The 14,632-nt window shown below is 40.9% G+C and overlaps 1 protein-coding gene across 1 annotated transcript in view; it reads left to right on the top strand.

Annotated features, from left to right (window-relative positions):
* Window positions 1–1,344: 1,344 nt before the first annotated feature.
* Window positions 1,345–14,632, top strand: part of LOC126108117 (uncharacterized) — a 47,222-nt gene continuing 33,934 nt past the window's right edge. The window contains exons 1-3 of the mRNA XM_049913348.1: window positions 1,345–1,727; window positions 1,872–1,936; window positions 4,717–4,785. Of these exons, the coding sequence (XP_049769305.1) occupies window positions 1,913–1,936; window positions 4,717–4,785 (93 nt within the window). The 5' untranslated portion in view covers window positions 1,345–1,727; window positions 1,872–1,912. The remainder of the gene's footprint in view (window positions 1,728–1,871; window positions 1,937–4,716; window positions 4,786–14,632) is intronic.

The raw sequence follows: 14,632 nt of genomic DNA, 5'->3' as shown, positions 1-14,632 counted from the left end.
GTGACTGTAAAATAACTCTGTTCTCACCAACACCCACAGAGCATCATTTATTTACAAGATTCAAAGAATATGATGCTTTAAACCCAAAATTATTGTATGCTAGTGACAGCTTAATGTCCTTTGTAGCAAATGTTCATAGTCAGTTGTATGCATTCTTAGATAAATGTGGACACCAGGAACAATTGGAGAATACATACTATTCACTGTTTAAGTTTCCAGAGGAAATAACATTTTGCAAGGCCCATTTTTCTGATCAGTATATTTTAAGACAATGTGTACCTCTATTGATTTACAAGTATGTGAAAGATTGGAAACACACCATCAGTAATAAAAGACTTCATATTGTTAAAGGCAAATTCAGTAAACGGTTTAAAGCTTTATAACAGTTAAACGAAAATTTTTCTCGTGTGATTGAGAAATAAAACGTAAGTTTTGTTTTCATTTCACTGTTTTTATCCACCTTTCCTGCTTTTGGTACTTAGTATTGATGTTTTCTTTTTTGTTTTGAAGCATTTGCAGTAGTAAGATGTAGGCACCTTTTTAAGAAATTAATGGTCAGTAGTGCAAGTTTGCTGGGCAGTTACTCAGAACTTATAGTCCTGAAACATAGTTGTAACAATTGTTAGAATTCTTCATTAATTAATACTGTGATAAATATTTCTTAATTGGACCTCTTTAACTGCTGCTTATTCTCTTAATAATAGGTTTTTTTTTCTCCACTGACCCAGCAGCTTGTATGACGTAAAAATTGTGACATTATTCAGGAATATTTGTAGTCCATTTTGCTGCTACAATGTTATTTTTCTTTCGCTTCAATTATTTACACTACAAGCTTGTTTCGACTTGCTCTCAGTTTCAAGTGTTGCATCTAGTTCTTATGAGCCATAAAACATGCTGGAGCTTTTACATGTTGATAGATAACAATATAAGCACGTCAATTTAAAAGTCTATTTTTAACGTTTGCGCCTGACAATCGCTGCTCCTATTATGTTTCTTCTTTCTTGTCTCTGACAGACAAGTAGATGCAAACGTCAAAGATAGACTGAAAATATTACTGAATAGGTTTTTCTCTGCTGTAGTACAGTGTGCTATAGCTGTGTTTCAATTATTTTATTATGATGCCAGCCAAAATAATTACATAGCACGCCCAGAAAAATAAGGTAATAAAATAAAAATAAAAACCTACAACGTAAGTAAACTAGGGGGGGGATACAACCCCCAAAGTTTCCATATTTTAGTTTATCTCCATACCACTTTTAACACGGGAGTTGCGTTTCTCTTTTTTCTTGTTCTGTGGTGGTATGACTCTACGCTGACGTCACACACGCAGTGCAGCGGCCTTGTTCCTAGGTGGCACTGGCTCATCACTACATCCCCGGCAAATCAATACAGCGTTTATATGCCGCTATCTCATTGGATACCGTTACGCCCAGTTCTGGCTACTCATGCACTTATTGATCGGTAGCTTGGAGCTCAGGTGGAATGGAGGGGATATAGCTAGACAGCCTAGACCCCGGGACCCGGGTCACGAAAGGAGTTGGGCTCTTCTAGCGTTGCAAGCAGAAGGTTCGGGGTTACTGTTTCATAGTATTCTTCATTGCGGGTAACTGTAGTTGGCTCTTGACGTTTGAGAAACACATTTAAACAGTGAATGACAAAATGTGGTGCAGTAGTGAGACGCCAAAGTTACCCCAGCGTTCTCTTAGGAAGCGGTTTTTAGCCATCAGGTAAATCGACAATTGTTTTGTGGAGGTTACAGTCAGCATGTTATATATTTATAGCATGTCATATGTTATTTACTGTAGTGTATCTACGTGGAGATGAGTAGATGATATTTGTAAGTCATTTGTAAACTTACGCCTGTGTTCCAGGAAGTTCCACGCATGTATGACCGATAACAGCTACAGGTCATATGGATTTCGTCAAACAGAACAATGTATGTTGTTACACAGTTAATAGTGGCCCGAAGGTGTTTAATATAAATGTATGGCTTAGTTATTGAGGTCGCAGGAGCCACGAAAATTTTTGAATGCCCGCCCGTTCGACATATGGATATTGATTTGCTGAGATTGGTGGTGGGGGTCATCTTGGCCGTCAAGATTTTCATTTATCGTAACCTCAAAATTCTCCTTTGCAATTAAGTATAGATCGTTTCGAACTTCCTCTGGTGTTTATTGAGAAATATTCTTGTTTATTTCATAAAATGTTAACAAATGCTGCTCACTTTTTTCCGCCGAGTCATACCCGAAATTGCTGAATGTTAAAAAGTTTTTGCAAGACATAAAACTTTAAAACAATATTCTGAAACTTACTATTTCAAAAATACATAATTTGAAACATCCCATTTCTACCTTGCACTACAGCTATATGAAGTAAATTGAGTTTTACTACTTTTTCGCTATGCATCAGAGCATTGAATTTGAGAAACAGGTGGACTTCTGGTTGGGTAAGTCATTTAGAACCTTTTGTATTTGTTGATAAAAGGGATAAAAATATCTTGTAAACAGAAAAATATTGTTAAAAGGGAAACAGGGCAACCAAGAGCACAGGAAGACTGTTTTTCTAACTCAATGAAAAGTTTGTTAACAAGAAGTCAGAATTAGAAAACATTTTTAATAATTATTTTGTAAGTGTTGTGGAGAAAATAGGGTCCAGCTATTCCTTAGAAAATGCAGGGCAGTTTATGGAAGCGGCAGTACCTATGCAATTTGATAAAACTGAAATTCAACCCAACTCCCCTACTGAAATCAGGAAAATAATAAATTAACTCAAAAGTAAAAGCTTGTTCTCAACAACTAAGTAGGATTCTCAGCCACATAAGTAGTAGCTCACTGAAAAAGGGCTATTGTTAAATCATTGCATATGTTAAAATGACACTTCCACACCATTATGAAATGTCGTATTCATGATCTATGGAACAAGGATGATGATAAATGTATCCAGAACTAGCTTTTTTATATCAGTAGTATCACACAATGCAGTACAATTTTGCTAGAACAGTACTAATATTTTAGTAATGAAAATGTTTCTCTCTTTTTTTTTTTCATGCAAAATGCTGTAATGTAGAATGTAGTGACACATGACTTAAAAATGTCCAGTTTAAAGAGGAATTATATACTTGGTGAGCTTTGAAATCTGTGTGGAGAACAAAAGATCATATTAAATGAATGTGCAGTGTAAAGGATTAGAGAAATATTTTTCCTTTACTCTTTATTACAGTGTTTGATTACAATTAGTAAATTTTATTTTTTATTTTCACAATAATACCTGAAGATCTTCACACTGTGACTACCATCATTTCATAATTGCTGGCATTAGGTGATATTTGTATTGCCAGAACTTAACTGAGAGTTGTAGAGTAATCGTGTGGATTTTCTCAGACTGCAATGGTCTGGATAAGTGAAACGGACAATACAGGGTTGTCACAATTATTGTAGGCATCACATGAATCAAATATGTATTATTAATATCTGGAAATAATAATATCATAAATACATGGAAATATTGGTACCTTGGGGTAAGAGACCACTTGCCGAAATGTAGAAGCATTGAGCCATTGACAGACACAAAAAAAGAAAGGAAACATGCTAGGTTTCAGGTGTTCATCCTGTGTGTGCGCACATTCCCGCCTCTCTCTCTCTCTCTCTCTCTCTCTCTCTCTCTCTCTCTCTCTCTCTCTCTCTCTCTCTCTCTCTCTATCTGCCATCATGCGGCTGACAATACAGTATTAACACTGTCTGTCTGTTTTTCGGCAAAGGAGAGAGCACGATTCCAAATAGAATTTAAACAAAAACTGCACACTCTTTTTATAAGGTTAATTGATAGCTGGCAGAGCATATACCAGGCTCTCAGTATTGGTATATTCCATATGATGACCAATGCCAACACTAAGTTCTGCAATATCAGATTTGCTCAGATGATAGTGTGTGTGACGCTGAAGCTAAGTACACTGGGTCTCCGCAGTCCTGTCAGTCTGACCAATATATAGCATGCTGCCACAACTGCAAGGAATACAGTACACAGCCACCTTACACAAACCAAGATCATTTTTTACAGAACTTATAGGACCCTGATCTTAGATTAACACATTTCAAATAACATTTCTGCAAACTGTTGCAAATACTTTGCATAAGGCAAAAAGACCGTAAACTTTATTACCACCTCGGAATTATCATCACTCACCTAGTGCGCAGTTGGTCTGTACCACAATGTTTGTCTGACCTGTCTTTCTCTACAAAAATTCTGATGAAAGGTGACCCCAAGATGGACTATCTTAGCTGAGAACTGTATGATGTGGGCTGTGTGAACCAAGGTATAAAGTACTACTTCATGCTGAACCAGATGGTTTCAGTTACCAGCCATAGATAAAAAGACATGCTGGTTACAGGAACCTACTCACACAGTCTTTTATCTGTGAGCTGATAATTGTCACATCCTGCTTAACACCGTGGGATACTTTATACCTCGGTTTGCGAGGCCCACATAATTTAGACTCCTGAAAGTTTTACCAATTGAGTTAGCCTTTTTGTGGTCACCTTCTGTCAGAATGGTTTATAGTGAAAGACAGATAAGACATGTGTTGCGCTATTGTCCATTTGCCTTAGGCAGGGAATGTTTGCAACATAACTGTTTGTATTTTGTGAAAATACAACATTAAAATATGGTCAAATGTATGATCAGATAGTAGCCAACATAAGGAAAGGCATTTTGTTACAGGAATTTGGAGATAAGGTGATAGAGCTCTTTGGTCTGGAAAATGTTTCAGCTGATACAAATTGTCAAAAGGTAAGCTATTTTCCTTGCAGATGTGTGTGTGTGTGTGTGTGTGTGTGTGTGTGTGTGTGTGTGTGTGTAATTTGTTTATTGTAGATTGGTGTGTGATAAGTTACATGGTGGGCTCTTGCTGTTTTCGTTACTTACATATGATGTATGAACGTAATACATTAATGCAAATACTTACCAGAGTGTTGTCCATTATCTAATATAGTTTTTCTGAGATGTAGAATTATAGTTTTGTAGGCAGACACTGCCCTGACCATTGCTGGCTGCAGTCTAGACATTAGGTTAACAAACTTTATTTGGCATTTCAGTTTTTAGCTTCAACTCACAACCAAATGATCATCTTCCAGCCCGACCTAGGCTCTAAGCTGTAGATAAGTACGTCACCACAGCTCCACCCATAGGTTCCAGTTCAGTTAAAGAAGCTTTTATCTGCCAGAACAATTAAGTGTCACCACATATAATAATCAAAGAAGAAATTGTAAATGGGCGTATGTTTCCTACCTTTTGCAATTTTTATTTTATTTACTTGTTTACTCCTTTTATTAAATTCTGCTCCAGGTAATGTGATACAGTATGCTTATGATAGTATAGGTCACAACAAATTTTGTTAATAGTACAGTCACATAACATAAAAGTGTGCACTGTAATATCAGTGGCCTATTTTACACCACTAAGTTAAACAATACTTCTAAATTGTTGGTGGTGGGGGACAACATTGTGTGGTGTAATACGTTACTTTGTTAAAATGATGCTTTATCTTATGCCCGCCTAACCAATGAATGTTGAGTGCGACAGTTGAAAGTATTTTATTAGTTGAGTAGTTTAAAATAGCTAACTTGTCATCAGTTTGTTATTGTTTGTGCATGTAAATGACAGGGATGGATGCCAAGTATCTTATGTGTGAGGTCACAGTGTCAGTTTACATGTTGCGATACCTGCACGCTTGACAGTTTCTCTGTGCTGTGGCATTCCAGTTCGGAGGAACAGGCTGGCCCTCGACTGAAGAAGCACCGTGACAATAAAGATGTCACAAAAAACAAGAAAGGGTCTCATTGCCTGTCAAATTGGGCAGAATGTCATTTATTGTGGTCAAAGATAATGCTATGTCATGTTGAATGTACACATTATAATTGTACGTGCAGTGTTCATTTATATCAACAAATTGTGATGGAAGACGCAATATGGATATATAAAAAATCTACTCACAAATTGGCGGCAGGGGAACACAAAACACAACAGGATTCAACTTTTACAAGCTTTTGGAGCCAGTGGCTGCTTCTCTTGGCAGAAGAGTTGAAAGGGAAGGAGGAGTGAAGGAAAAGGACTGGGGATTTTATAGGGAAAGGGGGTGCAATTCAGAAAAGTCGTCCAAGTACCCTGTGTCAGGGGAGACTTGCCGGATGGGATGAGAAAGAAAGATTTTTGGTCTCATCCCATCCAATAAGTCTCCCCGGACCTGGGATACTGGTGACTTTCCTGAACTGAACTGTACCGCCTTTCCCAACCTCTCCAGTCCTTTTCCTTCACTTCTCTTCCTTCCCTTTCAACTCTTCTTCCAGGAGAAGCAGCCACTGGCTCCGAAAGCTTGTAAAAGTTAAACCCTTTTGTGTGTATGTTCCCCTGCTGCCACTTGGTAAGTAGATTTTTTATCTATCCATTTACATTATCTTATCAGATGATTATTTTTGTTGCAATCTATAGTTAGAAGTAGTAACTACCTACACTTTATCAGTGTATCAGTTGGTGGTTGTCTTCTGAGGTCTGCAGCCAGATTGAGCACTTGTCCGAAACCAATATTTCTGGGGTCTACCTGGCTGCCATCTTCAGGTGAGAAGGCCGTATGTTAATCGCACCGAAACTGATTGATACTGAGAACGTACAGTGCCCCACTGTTGAAAGCTGGCAGAAATAGATGAATTGTTACTGAGTACCACTATTAATATATTCTGCCTGTCAATGACTCTTGTTTTCTAATATCGGATAAAACAGGACTTCAGATCTTTCTTAAAGGGTAACTCTTGCCTTTATTTATAATGTTGTGTGCCAGTCTAATTTCAGTAGCTTCCTTTAACACAGTCTCAATAGTGACATTCAGGAGCAGCTATTTGTTATATTAAACAACACTGTGTGTGTGTGTGTGTGTGTGTGTGTGTGTGTGTGTGTCATTAAGACAGTGCTCTGCCACAGCAGATTTCTCAGACACCAGCAAACATGATGGTGCTCTGAATAGCTGTGTTGAATACTGCAAACTGTCTGGCCAACATACAACTGCCCACAATGGTAAGGGGTTTTATAAACACCATGCTTCCTTAATCCCAGGTCCTGTTTCGCTGAGCCGAGGTGTCCACTAATCTTGGCTGGCAGACAGGTACTCTTTTGAGAGCATACCTTTTTAAAATTCTCCCCATTTCTGAAGATATGACTCAAGCATATGGTAGAAAGGCAACTGATCTGTATGAATCTTCGTGTGGTCTTGGTGTAGGTCCAAACTCAGACAAGATGGATGTTTGTCTGCCATTCTGCTTGAACATGAGATGCAAATGAGCCAGCAGGATCCAACAAAAGATGAGGTGGGGGGTGGAGAGAGGGGCAGCGCAATGGTTACTTCCATCGTGGGCAGGACAACAGACAAGCGGTCTGTCAGCACGAACGGTCACCGACAGACTACGGCGAACGTACAGCTGCAACACACAGTTACTGAGTACATTCCCAATACGGCATTCTTTACCTCAGTGGCTGCTTCGCAGCCTGCGCGCATCTGGATTGTTCTTGCCAACACCGGGCCTCTGCGTGGGCCCTTTCCCTCGGTTTCCACTTTTCTCCCTCCAAATACAGGTTATGCACTTTTGGCATAGACCTGCAATACACAATCCAGAACTTCATTTAGGTGATCAGCACCTTGATTTAGCACAGTCCTGTTTCTTGGGCCTTCTTTTTGATAGAAATAGGATGTGGCTGCCCCATATTTGCCACTTGAAGATTACATGTGTGCAAAAGCTTAATGCTCTCCGCCTGGCCCACAGATCTCGGGGTTGCGAGCTAATGCGCCTCGTTCGATGTTTAGCATACGAAACCATCCCTGCATGCTGCTAGAAAATTTACCGTCATCTGCAAAACATTTGACTGATCCAGAGTTCATCCACAGAATACTGATCACTGTAGAGGTTTGATGTGCAGCTAAAGAATTCAGTTCACATTTTGTTTCATTGTTTGCTTTTTAACTTCACTATTTTCAATTTTAATACCAGATTCTACATGTTCCTTTATTTTATCTACTTTTTTTCCCCTTTACGTATTCGAATGGATAAGTTGCTAATAGCCTCTGTCATCCCCGCCATTAGTGCAGCTTGCCTACTCATACAATTTCTTAGGGTGCCTCCCAGATCTGCCTGCAACTTCTCCACCTTATCACTGAAATTTTTCTCCAGTTGATCTACCTTAGTCAAGTATCACAGCTTCATCAGAAATTTTGCACATTTCGTCTCTAATGGTTTTTAATTTTCCATCTATCAATTCCTTGACCCCACTAGCCATTTTACCTACTTCATCTTTCACAACCGAAGCTATTTCGGATTGAAACGCATCAATTTTCAAATTTACGTCACCCCAATTTTGGAACCCAATCCTCTTATCATTTGCATTAATTGCGACGTCATGTCTCCCCCCAAATTCATCTCCCTTGCCTGATTTCGGACTATTTGCCCAACTAAATTCTTCGCTGATCACGATCTCCCGCTCCGACTTCGGGCTAAGCAGCTTGCTAGTATTTTTTCGGACCCACACAAACTGCCCAACTGCTTAATGTTAGTGACGTCTATTATTGGCGATTGAACTACAGTGCTATACATAATCTCGCTATCAGTGCAGGTACTTAGCTTTTTCGTGCCGGATCCTTCTGCTACGGTATTGCTGCCGATGTTGCACTTTCAACCGATGCTAAAGATCTCATAGCCTCTGCTGTGGTATTACAACTGCCGTTGTGCGCTGAATCGCCGTTGAAGGTGCCGCTGCTGGCTGTAACCACGTGCTTTCGATGTTGCCTCTTCTTTCGTGTTACTTTTTTATCACGACTAACCTCTGATAAAACTCGGTGCACACAACTGTTGCAAAATTCCTAGGTCAGAGCCCCCACGCAAACTGCCTAAACCGCCACAGATTTGGGACCTAGGTCACAGAATGTCGCTAGCTGTGAGAATTACAATTGTAATTTCACAACTATTAAAGAAACCTTATATTCAGTCCTTAACTGATCTCACATTTAACTTTTGCGAGAGGTCCTGCCTATCAACGTTCAGATAATGCTTTTGGAAACACTTTGGAGGATTCAAATCCAATTCTAAACTTTCCGGAGTTCATATTCCGCAGCTAACACTTTCCAAAATCCAATCCTGTTCCAACACTTTGCAAGATTCTTAACCCTCAATTAACGCTTCCCAAGTTCTTATCCCGGAAGAGCCCCCAATTGCGAGCAAACATCCCAAAGATTTTCTGGCTCACATGCGGTTCCTCTTCGTCGAAATGTCTTCCCTCAAACTCGTGTAGGGGTTGAACCACACGTGTCACATTATACGTCGTAAATTGCACTTGTGATCAGCAAGTTCGCGAAATACAAAGTTAACATAACATACAATAACAGTAATAATAATATCTGAACTAAATTAATGACCCATAAATGATGTAGGCCACACAGTTGTTATTTGGTTAGAATAATGTTTATTCAGAAAGCAAACTAATAGTGAAAGTGGTCGTATTTAGAGTTACTGTTACACTCGAACACATATCCATTTGACGCAGTTCGACCATTCACAACCTCATCGCGAAGCACACTGTGCCACCTTGATATTCACACGAAAAGTTAAGACTTCACTCCATGTGCGTGACTGCTCACCGCTCAGAGACGAAGTCCCCCAATACCACACAACGCAAAATTTTATGTCGTTTCATTTCCTAGCTGTCTAAAGACACTGTATGCTTTTGTGTCTCAATCCGAATTGTACCCTTCGGTCTCTCCAGCTGAACTGTCTGCTTTCGCATCAGAGCCAGCACTCCCTATGCCCGTCCCCGGCCATGTTTCTCGCACGCCAAATATCCTCGCTCAACTGACTAGGGCAGTTCCCTTTCCTGAAGCCGTCAGTCTGATTGGCTACAGCTTATTCTACATTATAACATATTTAAATAATCAAAGTGTGACCACTTTCACATTCTAAATAAAGTAACAATAATATTGATTGCATAATAAACATTAAATTCTTTTACATAAAACCAATACAATTTCCTTCTTAGCTTTGAATGCCATGTCTAGTAGCCTTGCATCAATGTGCTTTCTGATAAATAAACAAAAGTAACTACTATGAACTAAACTTTGCAACAAGTATTCTATTACCTACTGATTCAATAAGGAGCCATGCTGTCATTGTTCAGTGTGTTTTGTGGAAGAAATGATGATCTGATGCTTAACTGAAAATACTGATGATTTAAGTGTAGTATATCTTTTAAACAAATAGTTACAGAGTTGATATTTACAATGTTTGTCATTTTAATGATGATCTTCTATATTTAATATCAATCGTTAAGATCGACCAAAGTGTTCAGACATGAGGATTTTCAGGTCTTTGTTACAAAACTTGTTAATTTCACTTTAACAGTAAATCCTAAACTATTGTAGATACGATCAATATTTAATTTTTATTGGGATCACTATGAAAATTTATGGAGGATGGCAGATTAAAATTATTGTGGCTTCATTCCCTGCACTACTTTAGAACTAAATAGTTTTCATAAATGTGTCCCTTTATGGCCGTTCTTAGGTTCGCCATATTTAACACTGCTACGTCTCCTTGGCCACAAAAGCCTTCTACTGCGTTTCCCTATGATGTAGGTAGTTGTCTCACTTGCACACTACAGCGCTAAGGCCTCAGTGTACAATAGACACCTGCGAGTTTCCCCATCTCGTGGTGAATCTGCTCTGTTTGAGGCGTCCAGTCCTGGACGACAGGGTTCGTTTCACAATCCCTGAAGGCCGACTCTTTCGGCCGTATATTTAAATGAGAGCGCAGTGCTTGTTAACTCACAGGGTGCAGACTGTGGTGTTCTCCTCAATCTGTACTGTGTGCCAGTTTTGTCCAGACTAGATTAGGTTTGTCAGCTTTTTGGCTCAGCGGCTCCTTCCACTCTGAAACTACTCGATCCTGTTCATAATCGTGGAGTGTGTCGAGCTATAAGTGCTTTTTGCACAAGTCCTGTCGACAGCCTCCTCGCAGCTACAGGGACTGCCCCTTAACAAATACGATGGAACCAGTTCCTGGTTTCTTAAGATTCAATGGCCATCCTGTGTACCCTGTTCTCTTTGCAAATGAAGGATGTCTCCTTCCTGATACCTTGCCTCAGATAGGATTGCCAGTTGGAAAGCCTCTCACTTCCCTGTGTCGGAATCTCCATCTCCATCTCCACTCCCTGAAAAGCGCCCCTTGTGTTTCTTCCTGCACCCCTCCTCAGATGCACTGCCTCGACTGCAGATTTGGACTGCCCTATTCCAGAGTCCTAAGGTCTCTGTCGCTCCAGTCGTATCTCGCATATTGTATATTCCATTGTTGAGGAGTTCCAAGGGGCTATCATCTTTTACATTGATGTTTCTAAAATGGTAGACAAGATGGGATACACTTTCACGTCTCCTGTCATGGAACACTATTTATTGCAGGAATCATGTGGTGTGTTCACAGCAGAGTTGCTAGCCATTAACAGGGCCCTCCACTTTGTTACTCAGGCCTCCCTCAACAGCGTTTTAGTATGTACAGACTCATTGAGCAGGCTATAGACCGATCCTTTCTTGTCACCCTTCGGTCTCTGCTATCCCTGACCACCTCTCTGCACGTGGTTGTGCCGCCTGCTCAGTTGTCTTTGAGTCTCAAGTCGTGGGTACTGCAGGGAATGAACTGGCTGACCATTTGGCTAGAGAGGCAGATACTTAACCCCCATTTCCTTTTTATGATTCCAGGTGCAAATATGCGCAGATTCTCTCTCTCTCTCTCTCTCTCTCTCTCTCTCTCTGTGTGTGTGTGTGTGTGTGTGTGTGTGTGTGTGTGTGTGTGTGTGTGTGTGTGTGTGTGTGTGCGCGCGCGCGCCCAAAAGTGGAACGACATCTGGTGTACTACAGATCTCGGTAATAAACACCACACCATTGAGGAGACTCCTGAAGTTTAGCAGTCTACCTTCTGCTCCTCTCAGAAGTAGTTCACTGTCTTATGCCATCTACGCATCAGTCATACTTGGCTCACCCATTGTTTTCTCCTGCATAACGAGCCACCCCACAATGTGGTTGTGAAACCAGACTGACGGGGTCTAATATATTGGTGGAATGTCCCTCTGTTTTGGCCCTTTGTACCAAGTATAGCCTTCCAAATTCCTTGTCTTTAATATTAGCTGACAATTCACGGATGGTTGAACTGGTTTTCAGTTTCCTTCATGAAAGTTGTTCATATTTTCAGTTGTAAGGTTTTGCTTACTTCCTGGAGCAGGGGCAGGGTCAGGGTCATTGTGGTTGGGGCCCCCTCACGTTTTCTGGGTCTGGGACCCATGGCCATCCCCCTGTGCAAAGACTGCTGCTTTATCCCTCTGTTTTCCATTTTTTAGATTTCACCTGCCATTTTATGCCTTTTGCTGTGTGTGCTTTTAACTTCATTGCTTTATAGTTTGACCCCTACACAGGTAACTTTTGAATTGCTGGACTGATGACCTCAGTGTTTAGTCCCAAAAGCTCCTCAATTAATCATTGTGACTACAATGTATCCTACATTAGGCAGCGAAGAAATAACAAATAAACTAATGCAAACAACTTCGAAACAATAGATGACGATTGGTGGGAGATGGTGAGCAGTCTAATACTTGGGGTTGATTCTTCTTGCGCCACCCTGTTCCACTAAAATAACATAGTAGAAGTTATCATATTCTCTTTACAAAATGGGATACCGTACAGTCGATTACAAAGTGCGGGCTTTGTCTGCCTGCTCTTTTACCTCGGATCAAAAAAAGATGGAAAATGGCCACTCGTGTGTGCCGTGCCGACGTCCTTTGCATGTGTAATAACAAAAAATCTTGCCCTTTCACAAGTATTTCTTCTGCTGTTTATCGAAATAGTGAAGTAAGCTGATATGCCATTTTGTTACCTGAAAAGGTGGATATATTACATACCACGTAATTTTTATGTAATTTACATAATTATAAAATACATTTCAATTACCGGTTGTGGACGCTGAATAGAATACAAAAAGAACCAGAAGCTCAGAGTTCAAAAAAGGTTTGAAGCAGATCTAGAATTGGCGTGCAAAGTGAACAAAATACACAACTCGGTACTGAACTAACTGTGAGCAGTCGGCAATGGAACTGCGACGATGGCCACGTGAAGAAGGAAGAGTCCGGCCGAGTGAGACAGACAGACGGGAAGGGACCGAGGCTGGAACGAGACTGGCTGATGTGCCGTATGGGAAGGAGGCCGACTGTTTCCTGTTCCCTGGAACTGTAAGTAGAAAGCCGCGGCCTAGACCGAGACGGATGGGAACAGGACTGAGCCTGGAACGAGACCGGCTGATGTGCCGTTGCGCAAATAAGACTGACAATTTCCCTTTCTCAGAAGCTATAAGTAGAAAGTCACGACTGAAGTGAACTATGAAAGTCGGTTCCTTAGAATTCGTTCATCGCTTGTTCCGTTCATCTTGGTGAACCGTTTCTTTCGGACCCGTTGGTTGGCGAACGACCCATCTCTAGTGCAGAAGGTGGTTATTCAGGCTTTTGGCAGGTGGTTACATTAATGTGGCTGAGCAGAGTAATTTTAGCTTCAGAAAATGTCTATCGAAGTTTGAATGAAAATTATTTCTTAATGTGCAGCCAGCTGCCCGAACATTAAATTTGCCCCAGAGGCGTTGCAGTTAAGCCAATTGCAGAAAAAAGATTACTACTAATACAGGGTGTATATGACCCGGGACAACCGGCAGATCCGGGAGAAACCTGGATATTCTGTCATCCGGGAAAAACCTGGGAATTTTTTAGAATTCCTGCAATTTTTCGTTGTTTTGGTTTTCAGTTAAATTTTATGCAATGCTTCATAACAACAAATTGCCTCCTATGAGCGTGGCATCACAAATGTTTACATTAGATTCATTTTAGCAGTTACGAGGGGGCTCATGCGCATACAATGTTGAGTGGCGTATGAGTAGTACCTTCTCCCATTTCTGACTGCAGAAATGTGGCTGTTGGCTGTGTAAGCAGTCGCAGCAAGCAGCTACATGCAACCGGAAAAAATTTTGCTGCGCCCAAGCTGCCAGATTCACGCATGCACATCAGGGCCGGATCTGAGGGATGGGGGTGGGGGGCAAATTCATATTCTTGACGAGAAAAAACCGTGTTTCACAAAGCACCTAGCATCCAGAACACGTTGGTCTATTGATTACTCATATGAGTTTGATGCGCATCCCTGTTGGTTTTTGAACACACTCTGTAATTTGATTTCTGAATGAATCATAAGCCGCGCGGGGTAGCCGTGTGGCCTGAGGCAACATGTGATAGTTCGCGCGGCTCGCCCCCCCCCCCCCCCCCCTCCTCCCCCCTCTTCCCCTGTCAGAGGTTCGAATCCTCCCTCGGGCATGGGTGTACGTGTTGTCCTTAGTGTAAGTTAGTTTAAGCCTAGGGACAAATGACGTCAGCAGACTACATATTATTTTTTCAGTGTGTCCAGGAAAATGAATTTTTGTCAATTTTTGGCCAGATCGCTACACTAGTAACGGCCAGTTGTACAGTTTCTGTCTAGCAGCCGCTCAAGTTCTATTCTGGAAGTAGCGCGGAAAATGGTTTGCACGAA

This window comes from Schistocerca cancellata, chromosome 11, assembly GCF_023864275.1.
Source record: "Schistocerca cancellata isolate TAMUIC-IGC-003103 chromosome 11, iqSchCanc2.1, whole genome shotgun sequence".
Lineage (NCBI taxonomy): Eukaryota > Metazoa > Arthropoda > Insecta > Orthoptera > Acrididae > Schistocerca > Schistocerca cancellata.
Note: the sequence above shows the minus strand (reverse complement) of the source record. Positions and strands in the feature narration are given on the sequence as shown.